Source organism: Salpingoeca rosetta, assembly GCF_000188695.1.
Source record: "Salpingoeca rosetta unplaced genomic scaffold supercont1.11, whole genome shotgun sequence".
In the NCBI taxonomy this organism is placed as follows: domain Eukaryota; class Choanoflagellata; order Craspedida; family Salpingoecidae; genus Salpingoeca; species Salpingoeca rosetta.
The window spans coordinates 1586999-1609442 of record NW_004754923.1 but is presented as its reverse complement, the minus strand read 5'-3'; the positions used below and the strand labels follow the sequence as shown (position 1 = coordinate 1609442).

Here is a 22444-nt window from a genome sequence, read left to right as displayed (position 1 = left end):
GCCTTCTGCGTGTGGTTTTAGTCGCGGTTTCTTGTTGAAATGTGTAACATAACCAAACAGCACGACACGCGTGCTCAACGATTGGCCATCAAACAATCCACCGACAACAGTGCAGGCAACAAGCAATGAGAGAAGAGATGAAGCAGGGCAAGAGAAACCATACACACACATACACACATACACACAGGCGCACGTGGAAGCACTGTCATGGCAACATGCACAAGGAAAAGGGTGCACAGCACAAGTGGAGGCATGAGAACAACGGACGGTGAACAGGAAACAGCACGCAGGCAAACGTGGTGTTAAGGGCAGTGATGTTGAACGCATGGTATTGGCGGTGGTGGTGTTCGACAAACTGATCGCAGCACACACAAGCAAAAGAAAACACAACACAAAACAGCGCGAGAAAGACGGAGGTGAAAACGTACAAAGCAAAACGGCAGTGGAACCAGGAGCACACCACAGCACAGGGTGTGCGTGTGCGCGAGTGTGCGTGCGTTGAGGGTGGGGAAGGGGCAAAGCAACGACATTAAGAGGGTATGGCCAGCGCAAGTGTGTCAGCGAGAAGCGACTACTCGTAGTCGTCGTCCTCCTCTTCGATTTCCTCGAGCGTGGCGGCGCTGCGGAATTGCTGCAGCAGCGACCCAAGATCCACCTGCACACATAAACACGAGAAGACGGGGAGAGTGAGCAAGTGTTCGGGGTGTGTGTGTGTGTGCGTGTGTGTGTTTGGGGTGTGTGTGGTTGTGAGGTTGCGTGTAACAATGCGTAGCACCGGCAGGGGCAACGAGCGACACGTGTGCGTGCCCACTACGTACGCGATCCGATGTGTCTCCGACTTCCGAGACGCAAACCCAAGACGGGCGGGCCTGCCGCACCTGCTCCACATCGTTCAGGTCCACATTCTCTCCTGCAGATCAACGGCCAGTCGCGGCGACGGCACGTGTGAATGTGTATGAATGTGTGTGTGTGTGTGTGTGTGTGTGTGTGCGCGCGCGCACGTGTGTGTGTGTGTGTGTGTGTGTGTGTGTGTGTGTGTGTGTGTGTGTATGTGTGTGAGTATGTCCACATGTGTCCGCGTATAAGTGCGTGTGTCTGCGTGTGAGTGAGTGCAGTGCTGCACCTTGGACTGCCGGTTCCTCGGGAATGGGCTTCTTCTTGACGGATTTCTTGACAGACTTCTTCATCGACTTTTTCTTCTTCATCGACTTCTTTGGCTTCTGCTCGCACGAGCCACGACACGACACGCACATGTGAGAACACTGGGTGAGTTGCGCAGCAAATCACGGCACAAGAAGAGGGGCAAGTGCAAGCAAATGAACAGGAGCGCCCATGCACGACTGCTTCCACGCATCACCACCATCCACGTGCATGGCATTACAATAGATCGACGCATGGAATCGCGCTTGTTGAGGGCCTTGACGAGATCCTGCGTAGCCACGTCATAGATCTGGTGACAACGGGCAGTGCCGCCAGCGGCGTGAGGATGCGTGATGGTGATGCTGCTGATGTTGATACTGATGTTGGCGGTTGCACCAACGATACATCACAATGCACACTGCACACTACACACTGCACACACCACACCACACACTGCACACTGCACACAATGCACACTGCGCGGAACAACAAGCCATGCCCCGTCATTGCCACCTAGGACCACAACAATGCACCTCACCGGATCCTGGGCGGGCGTATCGGGAATGTCGTAGTCCTGAGAGAAATTGGGGAACGATGACCATACGCACGTGCTGGAGGTGAGGGTTTGAGCAGTGTGCGCGCAACAGTAGCAGGCGCACAAGGGCACGTACACACACGCACACACACACACACACATTTGCACTCACACATATTTGCACTCTCGCACATGCACACACAGACGCACTCACTCACTCGGGCACGCACTTGCACTCAACCCTCCCCATCTGCCCGCACCGCCTGCGTGCGCTGGTTGTCGCCGAGATCGTAGTCCGGCTCGGCGGTGACTTGTGGCTGCTCCTCAGGCGACGCCGTGTCGTACACTGCTCAAGCACCGGACACATCACCACGCACGAGACATCAGGAGAACACAAAGGCGCTCACACATGTGCACACACATATGCCAGGCTTGCTTGCACACACACACACACACGCACCCGCACACACACACACACGCACACGCGCGCGCGCGCACACGCACACGCACACGCACACGCACACGCACACGCACACGCACGCGCATGCCAGGCTTGCTTGCAAACATCCCCATGCCGTCCGCGCATACGCACCGCTCTCCTGCTTGGGCTCGTTGTTGACGGGGACCTGTGCACCGTCGCCGGTGTCGTACACGGGCTGTGTCTCCAAGTACTCCTTCTTCAGCTTCTCCTTCTTCGGCTTTGCACGCTGCTTGGCCGCCATTTCCTGGCGTGAAGAAGCACATGGGTGTGAATGAATGGCGGCAACTGTTGACAGAATATGCCACAGCCCGCACACACATGCACGCACACACACGCACGCACACATGCACGCACACACATACACCCGCGTTCATCACGCGTGTACATTCGCAAACGGACGTACAAACGCATGTGTGTGTTACCTGCGCGAGGATAAACGATTGGCCAAGCGTCGCCAGCACTTCGTCTGACAGCTCCTCACAGTTGAACACATACACGGCTGCGCGAATATGTGAATATTGTGTGTGTGTATGTGTGTGCGAATATGTGAATGTGAATATTGTGTGTGTGCGCGCGAATATGTGATATTGTGTGGGGGCATGCATGAGTTTGGCGGTGTTTCGCAGCCACGTGGCAAACAAGGCAAGAACAAGCCAAGTCAGACACACACGCATGAACACGCACACGCAATGCATACCGCGAAAGTTCGTCTCGTCCTTTGCGACGTATGCGACAAGCTCGTATGTGTCGCCGTCACCACCAGCGGCCATGGAGATCATGGGCATCGAGTGGTAGAACAGAATCTGCGGGTTGGCCGTGTCCGCCTGTGGCCACACGTCGTGATGATGACATGAATCGGGGGTGTGAACATGACACCGATACAACCAAGCCAACGGTGAAACTTAAGCGAGAACGAATGTCTAACACACACACACACACACACACACACACACACACACACACACACACACACACACACACACACACACACACACACACACACACACACACACGCACGCACGCACACACACACACACACACACACGCAGACGCCACGTTTCGTGCAGGTTCCTCCCACCTTCTCATCGGGAATGTTTGGGATCACAACCATGCCATCCGCAGCGATGCCGAGGCTCACGGGCAGCTCGGCGACCGTCACCTCGCCTGCGCAGTTTCAACACAACGATTGCCACAATGAGCGACAAACAGGCACGAAAGGACGACACGAGAGGACGACACGAGAGGACGACACAAGAGGACATTCGAATACGCAGCAGCATGCGTTGCTTTGGTCCCATGCCCCGACCCCAATGACAAACAGCACTGGTTACCGTCTGAGAAAGGCTTGATGTCGGCTTTGATCTTTGGCTTCTTGTCCTTGAGACGCTTCGATTCCACCATGAGGCGACGCATCATCTCCCTGCCAAGATCGCAACACGCAGCAGCAGCAACGGTGGGGTGAGTGCAGCGCCACACAAGCTGTGGAAAGAGCGCACAGTGCAGCTGCAAGCGCACAACAACAAATGGAGAAGCGCAAGGCGTTCAGTGTGTGAAGAGACTGTGAAATCGCACCGAATGGCAGCAGTTCGGCGACCGACGGGCAGCTTTGACAGCGACTGGTTCACAGCAATGTGTCCAAGGAACTACGATGTTGTTGATTGTTGGTTGGTGATTGTTGTTGTTGTGGTGTATGTTGTGGTGGTTGTAGATTGTTGTGGTGCATGTTGTGGTTGTCGTCGTGAGTCAAAGGGTAGGAAAGGTAAAAGGGCACTATCGCACGCAATGGCAGCACAACACCATTGCACGCAGTGAAAGCACAACACATGGTCACTGTTACATGCAAATGTGAGCATACTTGTCGTCCTCACGCACTGGACGGGGTGACCACACAACATAAACACAGCGCGAGGTGCACTGCACACAGCACAAACAAGCGCAAAGCACAACTGTGACGCGATCTCTGTGCTCTCACCTCCAGTGGAAAGGAATAGAAGAGGCCTTCGCCCAGTGCCAGGGCATCATCGTCGTGCAGCCAGCCGCCCTCTGGCTCCTCGGTGAAGTCGCCACGGCGGCGTGTGCTGGTGCCAAAGCCAAAAGGCATCTTGTCGTGGTTTGCTTTGGTGGGTGTGTTGTGGTTGTTGTTGTGGGAAGTGCGCTACAGTCATGATGATTGCATATGATATCCATCAAAAATCTGCAATCGCGCTCTGCGAGATCGCCAAAGCAACAAGAACAACAAAGCAAGCAAGAGCGGAAACGTGCTCTGTGCGCTCAAAGCAAAGAAGTTTGAGACGACAACGGCAAGTGCGGTGCCGATGGCGCACCCCCCCCCCTATCCTCTGCCACTGTGTTGAAGAGCTCAACCCCTTTGGTCTGGCAGGCACTTGCTGTTTCAAAATGGGCACAATTCTGCTGTTGCTGTTCAGCCCCAAGCTTTCAGGCTGTCCAGTTCCCCAGAGCAAGAGAGAGGATCCACAAAGCCACATCGGAAGGAGACGTGACACAGGCCCAGAGGCACGCTCCGAAAACAAAGATCACCCAGTCACCGTTCATGCTGCCTCAGACAGGAGACCTGCATAACTGCATAACACGGGCAGAGTGGTTACGTGAAACGTGATGTGCCTGAAATGCTGTTCGTTGACGAACAGCACTAGCACAGCACTCTAAGGGCGCATGGAGCCACCTCTTGCCGTTCCTCTGTGTGCAGCCACTCTGATAACTGGAGGAGACCAACGACACAGGCGTACTACATAGTATGTGCTGCACGACGCTGAGGTGCTGTTGCTATAAGCATGGTGGGGGCTCAACGGAGCAAGGCCTCGAGGCGGCGTGCAGGCCGTACTGGTGTGGACAATTAAAGTGCCCCAAGAGAGGATGGGACGACAGGAGCGCAAGCAGCTCAAGGAGAGTGGATCAATCAGAGCACGTCTCGCCACTGTGTATGAGTGTGTCTGTGCGTGTGTGAAGTTGTGATGATCTCTCTATCCTCTGCTGTGCTCTGGCGCTCTTTAAGCCCATCCTTCTCTCCTTTTGAAGCTCTTCTCCTCTTAGTCTCTTAGCTTTACAGCAGTCAGTTGCTGCTGGGAGGCTGGGTGCGTTGTTTTGCTTTGTTTCTGCCTTCATTTTTCTTCTTCTTCCCAATCCAAATACACAAATATGACTCGATGAACATGTGATGGACTGATGAACGAGTAGTTGCCAAGTTGCTACACACACACACACACACACACACACACACACACACACACACACACACACACACACACACACACACACACACACACGCACACACACACACACACACACACAAGCACACACACACCAGCCCCCTCCCCCACCCCCACACAACACACGATTCGAAATCTTCGCGGCGTGGAGCTGAATTGGGCCCGTACCAGTGCGTTTTTGTGGAAGATTTCACAGATTCGGAAAACGGTCAACGACAACAGCAAAACTGACAAAACCCACTCACTGCAAGCACATACACACACAACAGTCGAGCACAGCAAGGACGAGACGCGAGGTGAGTGAGCAAGCAAGCAGTGACTGTCTCGGCTCTCGCTGCCTTGCCGTGGTGCTGGGTTGGTTGGTTGGTCGGAGAAGGGCAACCAGCAAACCACTCATGCTAAAAACGAGGCAGTTGTATCTTTGTCGCTGGTGTGTGTGTTTGTGGGGGAAACCGTGTCGTGAGGCCTCTTGCTGTGATGTGAACGTGCATGAAGATGTGTTTGTATTTATGGGTTACACTTAGTGAGTCGATCGATGACTGGTGGTGAGAAGCGAACACAAACACAGCCCGTGCGTGTGTGTAGGTGTGTGTGTGTGCGTGTGTTTGTGTGTCGAACCCCTTCCAACCAAAGCACATATCAGCAACCCACTGTGAGTATCGTGTGCAAGCGCACTCCTCTATCTGCGAACGCTTACATGATTTGCTCTTCGCTGGGTATTGGCTTGTCTCAGAGCACGACTTTGTCAACCGAACCAGACTTACAAACATGGAGAAGATCAAGGCCAAGTTTGCTGCCCTCCGCCAGGAACTGGATGAGGCGCACGAGGAGCTCGAAGACACAAAGCAGAAGCTCAAGGTCGCGGAGGATCGCGCAACAAAGGTGCGTACATTGTGTGTTGGGTGTGTTTGAGAGAGCAGGGGAGAGTTGGAGTGTGTGTGCGTGCGTGTGTGTATGTGTGTGTGTGAAGGTATATGTGTGTGTGTGAAGGTATATGTGTATGTGTTCATGCGTGAGCACTTCTTTGCCTCACTGACTTGTGGATGTGACGTTGTGTTACATGCGATGCTGTGCGCAGGCGGAGCAGGAGGCCATCCAAGCTGAGCGCAAGAACACGCTCATCGAGGATGACCTCGACAAAGCAGAAGGTGCAGTGGAACAGAGAAAACGCGGTCGCGCAACCTCCAACACACTCACACACACACACACACACACACTCTCTCTCTCTCACTCGCTCACTCACTCACTCACACACACACTCACTCACTCACTCTCACTCTCTCACTCACTCCCACTCACTCACTCACTCCCTCACTCTCACTCACTCACTCACTCTCACTCACTCACTCACTCACACCATTCCCGATCCAACCTGCAGAGCGGGCAAACACGTTCCAGACCAAGGCGCAGGAGCTTGAGAAGGAGCGCGACGACCTGTTCCGGCAGCTGCAGGTGCTTGAGAAGGCCCAAGACACGGACGGCGACCGCGTGGGCGACCTTGAGGACGAGGTGCGCAAGCTGCGCGACCACAACCTGGAGCTCGAGCGAAACTACTCCGAGGCGTCGCGGAAACTGACGCTGTGCGAGACGGACCTTGAGAAGGCGGAGGACAGGGCAGACCTGGCAGAGGAGAAGGTGAAGGCCCTCCAAGACGAGCTCACACAGGTACGCACGGCGTCAGGGTCGCGAGTGTTAAATGGAAACGTGTGAGGGGATGGGCAGGAAAGAGGGGGGAGGAGGAAGTGGGCAGTGGGAAGTGGGAAGGAGTCCATGTGGTGAGCGCAACCGATGCTCCAGCGCGAAGGGTGCTCTCCACCCGACTGTTCCTCTACATGCTCACATCACCACCGCCGCCATCACACTCACTTCCGTCGCTGTTAACACCATTCATACCACATCACACCACACCACGTCAAACTCTCCAACACCTTCTCTGGTTTGGTCTTGTCAAAGACTGTCAACGAGCTGCGCAGCCTTGAGATTAGCGAGGAGAAGGCGCAGGCCGCCGACGAAGAGAGCGGCGAGAAGATCCGGGAGCTCAACACCCGCATCACGGAGTTGGAGACCATGCACGAGGAAGAGTCACGCAAGGTTCGCGAGCTCGAGAAGGCAAACGAGGATCTCGAAGGTCGGTCCCCCGGTGTCCATTCACGCTCGTTGACATGCACATGCACATGCACATGCACGTGCACATGTATTTACATGACCTGCATGTTATTCGCTCGCCACGGCTGGTTGTTGTTGTTGTTGTTGTTGTTGTTGTTGTTGTTGTTGTTGTTGTTGTTGTTGCTTTTGTTGTTGTTGTTGTTGTTGTTGTTGTTGTTGTTGTTGTTGTTGTTGTTGTTGTTGTTGTTGTTGTTGGTGTTGTTGTTGGTGTTGTTGTTGTGTTTTGTTTCATGCACCACCGATACGTGTTACGAGCACACGCACACACTCTCACTCACTCACCTCACTCACCTCACTCACCTCACTCACCTCACTCATTCACTCACCCCACTCACCTCACCTCACTCACCTTTCACCTCACTCACGCACTCACTCACACCGTCACGACAGACAAGCTTGCGGAAGTGGAGGAGCAGTACAAGCAAGCGAAGAAGGAGCTGGACGAGATTTCCGAACTGGACCTCTGATGTTTCATCCCTCCATCTCCTTCCAATCGCGTTATTGCTGCCGCTTTGTCTCTCTCCCACATGCGCATGACACACCTACCTCGCTTCTTGTCCACCGCCTATGTACTCCTCGCCCGTCTGTCTCTGCAATGGTGGCCCAACGCATGATTTGTTTTGTGCTGCTGCTGCTGCGGCGTGCTCGCCTGTTGTCCTTTCTCTTTTTGTTTCCTTTGCGTTGGTTTGCGATAGACTGCGTTGTTTTGCGTCCTGCTTGCTTGCCTTTGCTTTTCCTGAACGTGAACGTACAAGTGTGTGTATGTGTGTGTGTGTGTGTACATGCGTGTGCGTGTGGTTTTGTCGACCAGAAAACGTCCGTGGACTGTGTTGTGTCTTTGGGCGTGTGCGTGTATGAGCATGTTGAGCGCGTGGCCTTGCTGCTTTGGCGAGCAACCCACGCAAACAACCAGTCATCATCACACATAAAGAAACACAGAACAATGGCAACAACGTGGGTGTGTTTGAGGGCAGGTGTGTGTGTGCGCGTGTGTGCGTGTGTGTGTGTTTGCATAAACAACGAAAGCCCTCGACCACGAACAACGCGCAGTCAACCACAACGAGCAATGCACACGTCATGCGGTGTGCTTTGTGTGTCTATCGATTCACTGTCTAACAACTAACGCCAAGCGACAGCACAAGCAAACGAACCAAACAGAAGACAGAGCAAACAAAGACTTGGACCAAACAATGCAATTCGATAGGTGCCCTGACAACAAAAGGAGTGCATCGCAAACAACAGGAGAGGGGAGAATTGAAGGTTGCTTTGACGGTTGGCTGGTTGGTTGCCTGGTTGGATTGGTTGGTTGGGTGGTTGGATTGGTTGGATGGGATTGGTTGGTTGCTTAGAAGGGGAAGCCACCACCATGGAAGCCGCGAGAGTGGAAGCCGCCACCACCCATGCCACCACCCATGCCACCACCAAACATCTGTGCAAAGAGGTCGTGCACATCAACACCGCCGCCGCCGCCGCCAGGGAAGCCGCTCTGCATGTCCTCCAGATCCTGGACACACGCGATGCAGGGTAAAGGTGGAGGTGGAGGTGGAGGCGATGATGCGTGAGGCGAAGGCGTGATGCAGGACAACAGCGAAAAACAAGCAAAGAAAACGAGTAACACAAGCAAGCAACTCATGTGGTTGTTCGAGTGATTGTGTGATTGTGTGTGTGTGTGTGTGTGTGCTTGCCCACCTCGCCGTTGTCGTAGCGCATCTTCTTCTGCGGATCGGAGAGCACGTTGTATGCCTCACCAACCTCCTTGAACTTCTTCTCAGCGTCGTCCTTCTCCTCCGGGGGTACGCGATCAGGGTGGCACGTCAGCGCAGCCTTCTTGTACGCCTTCTTGATCTCCCGATCAGAGGCATCCTGATGTTATTGGTGGCGCAGCAGCATGAGCACGGGAAGGGGAACAGTTGGTGTGAGTTGGGTGTTGGTGGTCGGAAGAATGAAGGTGTTGGTTGAGTGGTCAGTGAGGTATGCTGTTGGTTTGAATAGCAAATAGCACCCTCACTAGCAACATGTATGGCAAGGAAGCGCATTCCACATCACATACCTTGCCGACGCCGAGGATCTTGTAGTAGTTTTTGCGTTTGCTCTTCTTCAGCTCGAGCTTGGCGTGGCGCACCTTCTCGCGCAGGTCTGATCACGACGGCGACAACAAAGAATGAGGCGGTGAAGGGGAGACAATTGCCGCCGGCGGCATCGTCCATCAGTGAAGAGTCAACCTCAACACACACACACACACACGCGCACACAAAAGAGCAAACAAACGAACGAACAAACAAACAAACAACCAAACAAACAACCAAACAAACAACCAAACAAACAAACAACCGACCAACCAAACAAACAAACAAACAAACAAACAAACAAACAAACAAACAAACAAACAACCAAACAAACAAAAAAAAACATCCACCACGACCGCACCTCTGTTTGACGGGTCTGCCTCGCTAGCCTGCTCGTAGTCGCGAACGGCAGCCTCAAACTCCTCCATCTGCATGTTGATCTCCGCGCGCTTCAGGAGGGCTTTTGTGTACGACTCGTCGCACTCCAGCGCTCGCGTGCAGTTCTCCGCAGCTTCCTCCAGGTTGCCCAGCTGAACCGAGGCAATGGAGAGGGGGGGGGGAAGGTGAGAGTGAGAAAGGGGGTGTGAACGAGTAAGAGAGGGGGGGCGTGTGTATGATATGTGAGTGACTGAGTGAGTGTGTGTGTATACATGTGCGTGCGTGCCTGTTTACCGCCACCAGTGTGTGTGTGTGTGCGCGCTCGTTTACCTCCATCAGTGTGTGTGTGTGTGTGTGTGTGTGTGTGTGTGCTCACCTTCCACTGCACAATGCCGCGGTTGAAGAAGATTTTTGCATTGAACAGCTTCAGCCCTTCCGTCTGGGCCAGAATCTAATCCAAAACGTCGACGCATCACACATCGTCGTGTGAGAAATCGCTCGTTGTAGGCGGCAGAAATGGAGAGCACATGCGAACATGCACACACACACACCTGGTTGTAGAGCTCGAGGGCTTCTTCATATTTTCCGGACTTGAAAGCGGCGTTTCCTTCCTCTTTCTTGGACGCAATCGCCTTCACCTCCTGCACGCACGTGCAGCAGCAGGCGCCCATGGATGCGTGAGGAAATGAACAAGAGCGGAAGGACCGCTGTAGTCATCAAACACGCACAGGCACGTCCACCTTCACAAGTACCCAACTGCAGATGTGTACGTTCAGGCACACACACGCACACACACGCACACACACACACACGTACACCTTCCTCACACACAACTGCACGACAACAACAATAACGGTGCTGGCTGGGCACCTTCAGCTTTGTCCTGCTGCGGGAGTGGTCGGGGTTGCTCTGCAGGGCGCGCTTGAAGTGGGCAAGCGCTTGGTCCATGTCACCCTAATGGTGGTCATGATGATGGTCATGATGATGGCAGTGACGGTGAGGTGATGGTGGTGGTGATAGTGGTGGTGGTGATAATGGTGGTAGTGATAATGCACAGAGAATGGAGCCAGTTTGTTGTTGTTGTTGTTGTTGTTGTTGTTGTTGTCGTCGTCGTCGTCGTCGTCGTCGTTGTTGTTGTTGTTGTTGTTGTTGTTGTTGTTGTTGTTGTTGTTGTTGTTGTTGTTGTTGTTGTTGTTGTTGTTGTTGTTGTTGTTGTTGTTGTTGTTGTTGTTGTTGTAGGTGAGACAACAAGGATGGGTGACAAGAGACGGGTTGGCAACAGTATCGGAAATGCACGATACTGCAGAGAAAGCTTACGGTGTGGAGCATACAGATGCCGCGCGTGTATAGGGCGTCCGAGTTCATGCTGTTCTCCTGCAGCACCCCACTGATGACCGCACACACACACAGGATAGCAGAATGAACGGCATGTGAGCACGTGGTGACGCACCACGACGTTGCAGTGGTGGCAACGCAGTGAAAGATGAAGTGTACTACAGCACCATCCATTCATCCATTCATCCATCACAGCACAACGCATCCGTCCATACAGCAGCAGCAATGGCACGGCGCGGTGCTTACGAAGCGATGCGGGACGCCTCGCCAACACGGTCGGCCTTGATGAGCACGTCTGCCTTCTTCAGCTTTAGGTCGCTGCTGCTCGGCGCAATCTCAAGCGCGCGCTCCTATAAGTTGTGGGGGGGGGAGCAGAAGCACAATGAAGGAGAAGGGATTCGTGTGGTGTGGTGTGGTGAGGAGGCGTGGACGTAACTCCAGGCATTTGCTCGTACACAACGTGTTCCACACACACACACACACACACACACACACACACACACACACACACGCGCGCGCGCGCGCGGCATCACGTACGAGCTGGGAGAGGGCGTTGTTGTAGTGCTTCGACTCCTCTGCTTGCTGGGAGCGGGTAACAAACTGCTCTGCGTGTTCAATATCGGCAAGCTGCACAAAATGGCGTGTAAATGGCGGTGGCAGTGATGAGCCTGGGCGAGTGCGCAGTTCAGGAACTCACACACCAGTCCACAATACGGAGCACACGCACACAAATGAAAAAGCAGCCGCAAGCACACACACACTCACGCACACACACACACGCACGCACACACTCACCAGTGTCTTGGCCTGCTTGTTTGTGGCGTCAATCTTCTGCGCATCGGCAATGTAGCGGCGTGCATCGGAGAAGCGACCCAGGCCCGTGTAGCACTTGGCAGCACGAAGATAGAACTGTGTCGCAACGCGCACGCACGTGTCAGCGGCAGCGACAATAACAACAACAATGGGATGAGCATATGTGTTGCAGGTGACAAACACGAGCAGACCTTGATGTTGGTGTTATCGATGCGGATGGCGGCGAGGGCATCCTTCAGGGCGTCGGAGTACCGCCTGAGCTGAATGTATGCCGCAGCGCGGTTGTTGTAGTAGATGCCACATTCACCATCCAACCCTGCAGTTTTGTGTGTGTGTGTGTTGTGTGAGAGTGTGTGTTGTGTGCATGTGTGTGTGCATGTGTGTGTGAGTGTGTGTGTGTATGTGCGTGCAAAGGAGTACACGCCATGACACCCTCCCTAGTTCACGTGTACGACGAAAGCTACTCATACACACACGCGCGCGCGCGCAACGCATGCACACTCACGGATAGCGTTGGTGTACAGGTCGACGGCCTTGTAAAAGTCGTGGCTCTTGTACGCGGCATTGGCCTGCTCCTTCAGCGCCGCAGCTTGCCTACACGATACACACGCACACGCAACACACACATACATACATACACGCGTGTCAGGACAATGTGGTCTTGTTCTGGGCGCTGTTGCAACGCACACACACACACACACACGCACACACACACACACAACTTACGCCTTGGGGTCCATCCCTGCGTTGGTGTCTGGAGACGTGTCCATGTCGGTTTTGCGGTTGTTGTTCTTGGCTGTCGGCTCTTGACCTGCCTTGGTCGTGGCGTGTGTGTGCGATGATGGGTGTGTGACAAGTGTGTCGCTGCTTTGCGCTTGTTTGTTCGCCCTCGCTCGCCTGAGACACCTGCAAAATCTGCTGAGTCAGGTCGCATGATCGACGATTCGCTGTATTTCCAGTGGATTCTCCGTTGCCTGCACGCATCTGCTTGGTGCTTGTGTTTGTTGGCGTGTGTTGTTGTGTTTTGTTTTGCGCCGCCCTCGCCATCACCCACAACAACCAAACAACCAAACAAGCAAAGCAAGCACACAAGCGAGCGAGGGAGCGTGTGCTGCTGCGTGTGAGCGGTGCTGCTGGCTTGGGACGACGACGACACGAGGCGAGAAGGACGAACGTAGACGCAGCGACTTGCAGTGCAAATTATATTCCTCACAAGAATGAGAATGGCAACGATGAAGACGACCGGCGCCACTGTCAGTGCTGTTCTTGTGGCTGTGCTGCTGGTTGTGGGTGGTGCAAGTGCACAGCAACAAGCATGCAATGATATCACAAACACCCACACCATCTCGGACCTGGAGAACGGCGCCACGGGTGAAATCCCTTACACAGACTGCAGCATCCTTAATGGCGACCTCTTCATCAGCTGCACCACAGGTTGGGTCATGATGCGGGGCTTATGTGGTGCGAGCGAGCTCGTCTTGTGTCGTGTTGTGTGTGTGTGTGACGTACAGAGTGAGCAACACAACCGTGTCTTGATTGTAATGTGAGGTTGTGATGTCTGTCTGTGTGATCTTGCACAGTCTGCTCGCTGTCTGCTCACAGTCTGCTCACACTTGTACACATTGCGCTCCGGTTGAACAATTCCACCCCTGCGTGCATAGCCGTTGCTGTGGAGGACCTTGAGGTTCTTCGGAACGTCGAGCGCATCACGGGCTCGGTCACCATCCAGGTTGGTTACAAGCGCTTACACATCTGTTGTTGTTCTAGCACGGCACTCGCCGATGCACAGTGACATGGAACAGATGCAAGCCATCGAATACCTTCACAAATTCACACACACGCACACATTCCCTTCTTCTCTCTCACAAACACACACATTCACGTTCACACACACACGCACACATTCCCTTCTTCTCTCTCTCGCACACACACACGCACACATTCCCTCACCTCTACATACACGCCACAACACGACACGTGACGGGCGTGAGCAGAACTGCCCCAATCTTGTCAATTTGGACGGGCTGCGCAGCCTGAAGGAGATTGGCGGTGACCTGGCCATCACCAACAACAACCTGCTGGAGAACCTGCACGGGCTCGAGCGCGTAATGCGCATCGACGGCGCCGTGAGCATCTTCCGCAACCCAACGCTCTGCTACATTGACCTCATGCGCTTCGAGCGCGTCGCCGCCAGCGTCGAGTTTGTGCAGCTCCCAAACTGCCTGGAGACCCAGTGCGACGCCTCGTGCACCTGCGGCTACTGCGGTGGTCCAGATGAGTGCCTGCGGTCTTGCGATGACCCGAGCCTGGCATGGGTCGCCGCCCCAGTCGTGGCGGGCGTCTTGCTCATTGCCGCCATCATCGCCTTCATCGTCATCATGTGCAAGCGCGGCGACTGTCAGTGCGACTGCTTCTGCACCTTGACAGACCCCATTGAGATTGAGATGCCAGACGGCACCGTCATGTCCCAGGTCGCTTCCCGCAAAGCCAGCCAGCAAATCCTCTTGCCAGTCCACAGGGAGTCGCAGTACGAGCAGCACGTGTCGTTTGCGTCTGGCAAAGGACAAGCTGCGGGTGTGTCCGCATCCCAAAATGGCCAGCAGCAACAGGGTGCTCAGCCTCGCCTCGTTATGCCACCACCACGCGTCGCCCATCCCGTAACTGGAAGCCGCGGTGCCCGTGCCCGCCCTGGTCCTCTCCAACAGCAGCACCAGCAGCAACAGCAGCAGCAACAGCAGGTGTCGTCGCCAGCCGCGGCACCGTCTGCCATCCGGCTGCCTCGACTCCGTCCACAGGGGCAGCGTGCCCCAATTCCACGACAGGACGGCCGCGGACCACGGCCCGTGTCGCCAAAGGCACCCGGCTCTCCAAAGACGCCAACAACGCCCAGAGGTTGGTTTTGGTTTGATTATCCTTGTATTTTGGTTGTTTGTGTTTGCGCGTTTGCCTGTGTTTGTGTTTGTGCGCTTGCTTGTGTTGTATTTGGTTGTTGGTGCTGGGTTGCTTGTGTTTGTGTTTGGTTGTTTTGTGTTTGGTTGTTTTGTGTTTGGTTGCTTGGGTTTGCGCGCTTGTTTGTGCTTGTGTTTGTGTTTGTGCGCTTGCTTGTGTTTGTGTTTGTGTTTGTGTTTGCGTTTGTTCGGGCTCGAAGTGTCCCAGTGTTTGCATTTGTGGAAGTTGCCTGTCTTCGCACACAATGCCAACTATCTGTTCTCCCTTGTCGATCTCACCCATCACCAACCCCCCTCTGCCATTCCGTTCCGCCCCGTTCACTCTTCGTGTACAGCAATGCCACCAATGCGGCCGGTGAGCCCGCACACCCCAAAGCAGTCATCTGCGTCCCCAGGCTCCTCCACGCACGAATCTCCAAAGCACTCAAGGGAGGGTGCCCGGAAGGACGAGGAGGACACGGGTGCCAACCAGGCGACCACCGCACCTGACCAAGACAACGCACAGCGACCATCACTGCCGTCGTCCTCAAGAGCATCGCCAGCAGCACCATCGTCATCGTCTCGGCAGACATCGCCGAAGCGCGACGCAAGTCCTCGATCCAACAACAGCAACCACCACGACAGCAACAGCCGTGATGGCGATGCTGATGATGACGACGAAGACGACGATGCAGATGAGGCAACTCAACACGAGACGGTTGACAGCCAAGTCTAATTGCTGTTACGTTACCACGCACTCACAAGCACGCAAACACACCTTTCCTTGTTTTCACAACATCACATTGACATTGTTCTGACCTGCAAAACCCCAACTCCTGACTTGCATGGCTCAACGCAGCACACCAGTGCACGCCGACCAAACACACCCTGAACACGGCCGCCTTTACCACTTCAAAACACACACACACACACACACACATGCGCACACACACATGCACACTTCGTTTGCGTCTCCCTTTGACCTTTCTGACCGCATTGCCCCAAGACGGGGCATGTCAACCTGTGCATTTTCCTTTGGCTTGCACCCACGTATCATCAATACACGCACACAATGAAGCGTCCACGGGAAGGGTGTTTATTTCGGGCACGAGGGCCCAAGCAACACGCAACACACAAAAAGGCATCACCACCAGCACCACAAACGTTAGGGAAAAAGCAACGCGCACAACACAAGCAGCAAGAAACAACCAACAGTCTCGCATGCTCGTCATCACCATCAGGTTAGGAGGGAGAGAAAGACCACAAACTAAACAACACCCAACACAGCCCCAACACAACACAAACAAACGCCACATGCACGAGCAATGGGGACTGCTGGCACAAGTCACACGTGCAAATGTGTGCGAACAACCCCAAGGTCAGCATCAACGGCATCAGAGGAAAAAAAAAAAAACATAAGCATGAGTGAGACATGGGAGTTTTTTTTTTTTGGGGGGGGGGGGGGATCACGGAAGCACTGGGTGAGAAAAATGTGCTTGCAGCGGCCATTACGAACGAGTCGTGCGTTTAGCGAGCAAACACCTCCTCAATCCACGCGGGGAAGTCGTATCCAGGCTCCTCCTCCGCAGGGCGCGCCGTGGCCTTGATGTACTCGACGTCGTCCGATGACAGCAGCTCCGCCAGTTGTTCCTCCGCAACAGCCGTGCGCCCGCGGGCAATGACCTTGAACGACTCGTTGACGCCCGCTGGGGTGCCGGCGTCGCCAAGCAGCGTGATCATGAGCTCGCGGAAGGGCTGGAAGCTCAGGTTGCCGGCGGTGCCGTACTGGGACATGTACGCCTGGATCTCGGCCTTGGTGCGCTCCTCGCCGAGAGAGAACAGGCACGACCGCAGCTCACGCTCGTTGACTGCAAGCACGTGCATTGTGTGCATGGTTGTTCACAGGGTTGTGAAGGCGGAGGGGGGGGGGGAAGGGGGAGGTGTTGGCAGTCAGCAATTGATGGCATGAGATAAGAGGGAACACGATGTACACGATGCACACAAAGCACAGCACTTTAACCACAAGCAAGACGCAGGCACACATACACACACAGACACATACACACACACAGACACAGACGCAGAATACTACTGACTGGAGTTGCTGTCGTCCTTGTCAAAGGAGTGGAAGATCTGCTCCATCTCCTCGTACTGCTGCGGGGAAATACCGCGGTACTTCTTGTACGCAACGACGTTCTCCAGGTACGGCTTGCGGCTTTGCAGCACCTGCATGTAGTTGTCCCACGTGATCTGAACATCCTCCACAGAGAGCACCGTGTACGGGTTGGACTCCACGCCGCGCTCAGCGAGCGACTTTTCAAGCTGCGTGGCAGCAGCAAAGTCGAGCTTCACGCTGTCGGCGTTGTTGAGGTTGTCTGTCACCAGCGCAAGCTGGTCCTCCTCCGTGCTGCTGGCAGCCAGCACCTTGGCCATGAGCTCAGACACCTGCTTCTCAAACGGCACAACAAGGTCGGCAAACTGCTTGCACAGGGCGTCGTTTGCGCGATGGCGCTCGCGCTCCTGCTCGTAAAAGGAGCGGCGGGCCTGCACAGCAGCGTCCAACTTGCCCTGTGCCGCATCAAGATCAGCAGACGTCAGCTTCGTGTACGCGTTCTCCTGCAGGTGTGTGAGGCGAGGGGGGGGGGGGGCGAGGCGAGTTGAGTTGGGTGAGTTGGGTGATTGGGTGAGGTGGGTGATTGGGTGCGTTGGGTGCGCGCATGGGCATGAACAGGATGTGGTCGTGAGTGGTGTTGTTGTTGATGCTGTTGGTGGTAAGAAACGTCCACGGATGTGTGGTTGTGGGCATGTATGTGGGGTCGTGGGTGCATGGGTGTGTGACAATCCACGCGCATGATGGTACAGCAGTGTTGACACCAACCACTGCAAAAACCAAAAAAATAAAATAAAAAAAGATAAGAAGATGAGAAGAGACCAAGACACAACAAGGACACGTACGGTGACACCGAGGGAGTCCATCTCTGTAAGGGCGGCCTTGTACTCCTTCTGGCGGGCAGCAGTGGCGTTGGAGAGCTCCTGCTCCTCGCTCAAGAGCGTGGTCTCGTACGCCTCAACCTCATCCAGCGAGAAGCCGTGCATCACCTTCTGCTCGTCCTGTGTGCCAATCTCCGCAATCTGGGCATGCACATGAAATTGGAATGTGTGTGAGAACGGCGCGCACACGGTGGTATTCGGCTGGTGGAACACGTGCTTCCAGCACACGCACACCAGCGAGCAACCGCGTGTACCAAATCCAACGCACAGCAAAGCACAGCAAAGACACAGCACACCACGCCACAGCACAGCACATCACAGCACCTTGTCGTTTGTCATGCGGATGAAGTCAGCAGCGAGGCTGGCAAACTCGAGGCGAAGCTCCTCCTTGCGCTCCTCCTTGGCAAGCAGCTCCTGCAGCGTTGACTGGCGGGCAGCGGCCTCGCTTGCACGGCTGGCAAACGCCTCGTCGACAGCTGCCTCGTGGCCCTGACGATGGAAATAGAGGTTGGTGGTGGCGGTGAGGGTGAGGGGAGACGTGGGGTTGGTGTTGGTGTTGGTGTTGGTGTGATGAGGGAAACATACCGTTTTGGAGTGAAGGCGGGACAGCGAAGAACACGTGCGAACGATAAGGTAAACAGCAGCAACAACAACAGCTTAAACAACAACAACAACAACAACAGCTTAAACAACAACAACAGCTTCAACAACAACAACAACAACAACAACAAACAGCTTAAACAAGTAAACGACAAGCAACACGGACAAACGTCTTTATATCGCGCACCGTGATCTCAGCCGGGTTCTCGTAGGTGTAGGAGCTGTGGGCGGTCTTGTACTGGCGGCCAAGAATGTCCTTGCCAAGCTGCTTGAGGGAGACAACCATCGAGTCCTGCACCGTCTTGCGCTCCTGCTCAAGCGAATCGAGCTGACTCAGCAAAAACTGGGCGTCGGCGATGCTGTTGACAACAATGTCCTCGGCGTACTGCTTCTGCTTGAGGGCAGCAAAGCTCATGAGGTTGTCGTGGCTGCTCGAGTGGGTTGACGCCATCAGTCGCGTCTGCTCTGCAAACAGCTCCCGCGCAAGGTCGTCCTCAAGCACCTGCCCGTGTGTGTGTGTGTGCGTGCGTGCGTGCGTGTGTGTGCATGTGTGTGCATGTGTGTGTGTGTGAGCAGCAAAAGACGAAGCAAAACATGAAGAGCGGAGCGACAGTCAGTCGACACCCAAGGAAATGTTTGCCACGCACACCCACACGCACACACAAAATCGCAAAGACGAGAAAAGCATGCATGTATGCATGCAGGCACGTCGTCGCCACCCCGCCACCCCGCCACACGTACCGCCTTCTTGGCTGCTGCCTTCTGGTCGAGTTCCTGCCACTTGGCGTCAATCTCACTCTCCAGGGCAACCAGGGTGTCGGGCTTCTCATACTTCCACTGGGAGAGCTCTGTCTTGTACTCTGTGGTGCGGACCTCGTTGCCCATGGCCTTGAGCGACGCCACGTTGCCCTCGGTCGTGTCTGCCTTCTCCTTCTCGTACAGCTCCAGCTTGCTCAGCTGCTTCTTGGCCTCGGACGAGCTCTCCACCGTCTCCTTCGTCTCCAGGTACTCAATCTTCTTCGCTGCCCACGCCAGCAGCTGCTCGTACTGCGAGCGGTGGTTGCTGACCAGGAGGTCGATGCGCTCGCGTTCCTGCTCGCGGGCCAGGTCGTCCTCAAGCACCGTGCGCTTCTGCGCCGCCTGCTGCTCCAGCGTGGACAGCAGCGCCTGCACGTCCTCCTCCAGCTTCTGCACGGCGGCAGGGTCCTCGTACACCCACTGGGAGTACTGCGTCTCGTACTTGGCGTCGCGGATGGCGGCGCCGAGGGAGTTGAGGCGAGCAACGCTGCCCTTTTCCACATCGCTCTTCTCCGTGAGCAGCGCATCGAGCACGCTCAGCTGGAGGTGGGCTGCCTGCACAGAGGCCACCGTCTCCTTCTTGGTGGCGTAGGCAGACTTCTCTGCGCACCAGGCCTGCAGGGACTGGAACGTCTCCGTGTGCACCTTCACGTCGAGCCGAACCTTCTCCTTGAAGAGCTGTTGCACCGTCGCAGGCATCATGGTGGTGGTGGTGATGTAGTGAAGAATTCGTGGTGGTGGTGGTGGTGGCGAAGGTGAGGAAAGGATGGGATTCAGAAAGAGACTCAGGTCTGAACAAGCGATTGAAGGGCCAAGTCAACGCGACATGGCGACTGGTCCACGCGAGGAAGCAAGCAAGCAAAGGAGGAAAGGAAGAGAAGGAGCACACAACACCACGCATGTGCGTGCGCATGCATACACACGACACACGCACATGCACACGCACGACACACACACACACATGTAAACACACTCACACACACGCCCACGCACCTCGCGAGCAAGGTTGTCCTTGAGAACGGGCTCCTTCTCGGCGGCAGTCTGGTCGAGGGTAGCGAACCTGGTCTTGATGTCGCTCTCGCGCTCGCTCGCCTCCGCAGCGCGCTCGTACTTCTCCTCGGCGAGCACCTTGCTGATCTTGGCGAGCTGCTGCACGGGGTCGGCCTGCATGGCCTTGCTCTCCTTGACAAAGCTGTCAAAGAGCTTGAGCTGCTTGCGCGCCTCACCGCTAGACGTCACCGTAAAGTCGCCAGCAAGGTACTGGTTCTTGTCCTCAATCCACTGCACAATCTTGCCTGCAAGCAAACACACACACACACATGCGATGAACCGCCGCACTTGAGCGAGTGACATTTTCATGTGACCATGCACATGTGGCTATACACGCACGCACGCACACTACGTGCACAGTACATCACAGTACACGCGCACACAGTACACGCACGCACACACTGAGCACCCTCACACACTCGACATACACACACACTCTCTCTGTCTCAGCGTACGGACCGGCCTGTGTGGCGTGCTGGGAGTCGAGCTGGAGAAGGCGTGTCTGGCGGTTGAGTTCGGCGTGCAGCTGCGACTCAACACTCTCCTTCGCCTGCAGGTCCCGAATACGCGCCGTCAGCGTGCCGAGCACCAGCTGTGGGGGAGGGGGGGGGAGTGTTGGGGGTGGAGAAATTGGGGCGGAGAGATGGGTGAGAGAAGTTGAAGTGAACACAAACAAGCACGCGCGCCAAGTGACAAGAGAGCAAAATATTCAGGCACACCTGCACACGTTCACACACACACGCGCGCGCGCGCACACACACACACACACATGCTCACACACACACACACGCACACAGTCTTCGCACACACAACGCACCTCGCTGTTCTCTGGCACAAACTCTGGGCGGTTGTGGTTTGCGAGGCGCATGGCGAGGGTGTTGTAGGTTGCCTCCATGTCGAGGTGGATTGAGACGATGCTGCGCTTGTGCTCGGACTTGTATGTGTCAAAGCGATGGAGGCGGTCCTTTGCGCCGGCCATGGTGTTGTCGATCACGTCCACGCCCGTCAGGAGCTCCTCAGAGGTGCGCACGCGCTGCAGCAGCTGCTCGCCCTGCTCAACATACCGCGCCTTGGTCTCGTCCTGGCGGCGACGGTGGTGAAGCGTGGTAGAAGAAGAAGAAGAAGAAGAAGAAGAAGAAGAAGAAGAAGAAGATGATGATGATGATGATGATGATGATGATGATGATGATGATGATGATGATGATGATGATGATGATGATGGAGTGGGGGACGGAGTGAGGCATAAGAAGATGATGTGGTGAAAATGGTGAGAGCAGCAGTACACCAGCGGGAGAACCGCACACAAAACGCGCACAACAGCAAACAAGCAGAGAACAGGGGAGGAGGACGCACGTTTTCGCGGGTGAAAGCGATGAGCTTGGAGATGCGCTTGGCAGCGAGGTCGCGCTTGAGCTGTCAACAACGACAATGTGTGAAGTGGCACACGTTGCAGTGAGGATCCACAGCAACCGGCCGGGATGGGATGCAAACACCCCTTCACACGCACACACACGCACACGCACATAAACACACACACACACACGTACCTGTTCGTTGATGTGGTAGTAGTACTCGCTGCAGTAAACGAGCATGGACTTTTCGTCCAGCTTGAGAATATCGGCGGGCGTCAAGTACTTCTCAATGCCAAACAGCTCCTCAGCCTACAGTCGCGGTGCGTGGCACGTGGTGGTGAGCACATGGTGATGACTCGTGTGTGTATGCGTGTGTGGATGTGTGAGCATGTGCAGCATGCTCACATTGACACGCGAGGGCGAAAGGCAAGGATACTCGCACAAACACACACACGAGACAATAAATCACACACACACACACACAAAATTAAACCATACACAAAAGCGCAAACACACATGCACACAGCATCGAAAACACATTCAACAGCACGCACCTTGTCCATGGCGAGCTGAAGGTTTTCGGCC

General features: G+C 55.1%; 5 protein-coding genes across 5 annotated transcripts in view; 2 read left to right on the top strand and 3 right to left on the bottom strand.

The window, feature by feature from the left end:
• Position 1: 1 nt before the first annotated feature.
• PTSG_05055 (uncharacterized protein) lies at positions 2–4302 on the bottom strand. The gene is made up of 13 exons (XM_004994316.1): positions 4129–4302; positions 3729–3799; positions 3488–3576; positions 3235–3320; positions 2854–2980; positions 2579–2655; positions 2268–2400; positions 1936–2021; positions 1679–1714; positions 1382–1450; positions 1124–1220; positions 819–910; positions 2–655 (listed from the first exon to the last, which is right to left on the bottom strand). The coding sequence occupies exons 1-13, from the start codon at positions 4255–4257 to the stop codon at positions 572–574; spliced, it is 1176 nt and encodes a 391-aa protein (XP_004994373.1). The 5' UTR covers positions 4258–4302; the 3' UTR covers positions 2–571.
• A 1330-nt stretch (positions 4303–5632) lies between these two features.
• On the top strand, positions 5633–8503 carry PTSG_05054 (uncharacterized protein). Its single transcript, XM_004994315.1, has 6 exons — positions 5633–5679; positions 6117–6265; positions 6462–6531; positions 6762–7048; positions 7337–7511; positions 7940–8503. Exons 2-6 carry the CDS (start codon positions 6152–6154, stop codon positions 8014–8016), a joined length of 723 nt encoding a protein of 240 aa, XP_004994372.1. The 5' UTR covers positions 5633–5679; positions 6117–6151; the 3' UTR covers positions 8017–8503.
• Positions 8504–8628: 125 nt separating this feature from the next.
• Positions 8629–13060, bottom strand: PTSG_05053 (uncharacterized protein). Its single transcript, XM_004994314.1, has 14 exons — positions 12868–13060; positions 12647–12735; positions 12333–12457; positions 12124–12237; positions 11866–11955; positions 11575–11678; positions 11311–11380; positions 10864–10947; positions 10545–10634; positions 10370–10444; positions 9977–10145; positions 9600–9685; positions 9239–9412; positions 8629–9053 (listed from the first exon to the last, which is right to left on the bottom strand). Exons 1-14 carry the CDS (start codon positions 12909–12911, stop codon positions 8895–8897), a joined length of 1473 nt encoding a protein of 490 aa, XP_004994371.1. The 5' UTR covers positions 12912–13060; the 3' UTR covers positions 8629–8894.
• A 114-nt stretch (positions 13061–13174) lies between these two features.
• On the top strand, positions 13175–16029 carry PTSG_05052 (uncharacterized protein). Its single transcript, XM_004994313.1, has 4 exons — positions 13175–13575; positions 13803–13870; positions 14136–15033; positions 15425–16029. The coding sequence occupies exons 1-4, from the start codon at positions 13359–13361 to the stop codon at positions 15802–15804; spliced, it is 1563 nt and encodes a 520-aa protein (XP_004994370.1). The 5' UTR covers positions 13175–13358; the 3' UTR covers positions 15805–16029.
• A 105-nt stretch (positions 16030–16134) lies between these two features.
• PTSG_12249 (uncharacterized protein) overlaps positions 16135–22444 on the bottom strand; it is a 7660-nt gene continuing 1350 nt past the window's right edge. Inside the window, exons 3-14 of the mRNA XM_004994312.1 lie at positions 22414–22444; positions 22055–22168; positions 21861–21920; positions 21325–21588; positions 20967–21099; positions 20451–20752; positions 19401–20135; positions 18847–19161; positions 18384–18548; positions 18024–18200; positions 17165–17684; positions 16135–16936 (exon numbers count right to left, since the gene is read on the bottom strand). The exon at positions 22414–22444 is cut by the window's right edge and continues 536 nt beyond it. Of these exons, the coding sequence (XP_004994369.1) occupies positions 16596–16936; positions 17165–17684; positions 18024–18200; positions 18384–18548; positions 18847–19161; positions 19401–20135; positions 20451–20752; positions 20967–21099; positions 21325–21588; positions 21861–21920; positions 22055–22168; positions 22414–22444 (3157 nt within the window). The 3' untranslated portion in view covers positions 16135–16595. The remainder of the gene's footprint in view (positions 16937–17164; positions 17685–18023; positions 18201–18383; positions 18549–18846; positions 19162–19400; positions 20136–20450; positions 20753–20966; positions 21100–21324; positions 21589–21860; positions 21921–22054; positions 22169–22413) is intronic.

What these genes read in the sequence shown, in the direction of transcription:
- PTSG_05055 (XM_004994316.1), bottom strand. Translation starts at nt 4,257, where the DNA reads ATGCCTTTTGGCTTTGGCACCAGCACACGCCGCCGTGGCGACTTCACC. An exon ending in CGCCGAACTGCTGCCATTCG is followed by an intron (nt 3,577 to 3,728) that starts GTGCGATTTCAC and finishes CGATCTTGGCAG; the next exon opens with GGAGATGATGCGTCGCCTCA. An exon ending in ACAACCAGCGCACGCAGGCG is followed by an intron (nt 1,715 to 1,935) that starts GTGCGGGCAGAT and finishes AATTTCTCTCAG; the next exon opens with GACTACGACATTCCCGATAC.
- PTSG_05054 (XM_004994315.1), top strand. Translation starts at nt 6,152, where the DNA reads ATGGAGAAGATCAAGGCCAAGTTTGCTGCCCTCCGCCAGGAACTGGAT. An exon ending in CGGAGGATCGCGCAACAAAG is followed by an intron (nt 6,266 to 6,461) that starts GTGCGTACATTG and finishes TGCTGTGCGCAG; the next exon opens with GCGGAGCAGGAGGCCATCCA. An exon ending in TGACCTCGACAAAGCAGAAG is followed by an intron (nt 6,532 to 6,761) that starts GTGCAGTGGAAC and finishes TCCAACCTGCAG; the next exon opens with AGCGGGCAAACACGTTCCAG.
- PTSG_05053 (XM_004994314.1), bottom strand. Translation starts at nt 12,911, where the DNA reads ATGGACACGTCTCCAGACACCAACGCAGGGATGGACCCCAAGGC. An exon ending in TCGATAACACCAACATCAAG is followed by an intron (nt 12,238 to 12,332) that starts GTCTGCTCGTGT and finishes GTTGCGACACAG; the next exon opens with TTCTATCTTCGTGCTGCCAA. An exon ending in GCGGCATTGTGCAGTGGAAG is followed by an intron (nt 10,146 to 10,369) that starts GTGAGCACACAC and finishes GCCTCGGTTCAG; the next exon opens with CTGGGCAACCTGGAGGAAGC.
- PTSG_05052 (XM_004994313.1), top strand. Translation starts at nt 13,359, where the DNA reads ATGAGAATGGCAACGATGAAGACGACCGGCGCCACTGTCAGTGCTGTT. An exon ending in CGGGCTCGGTCACCATCCAG is followed by an intron (nt 13,871 to 14,135) that starts GTTGGTTACAAG and finishes GGGCGTGAGCAG; the next exon opens with AACTGCCCCAATCTTGTCAA. An exon ending in GACGCCAACAACGCCCAGAG is followed by an intron (nt 15,034 to 15,424) that starts GTTGGTTTTGGT and finishes CTTCGTGTACAG; the next exon opens with CAATGCCACCAATGCGGCCG.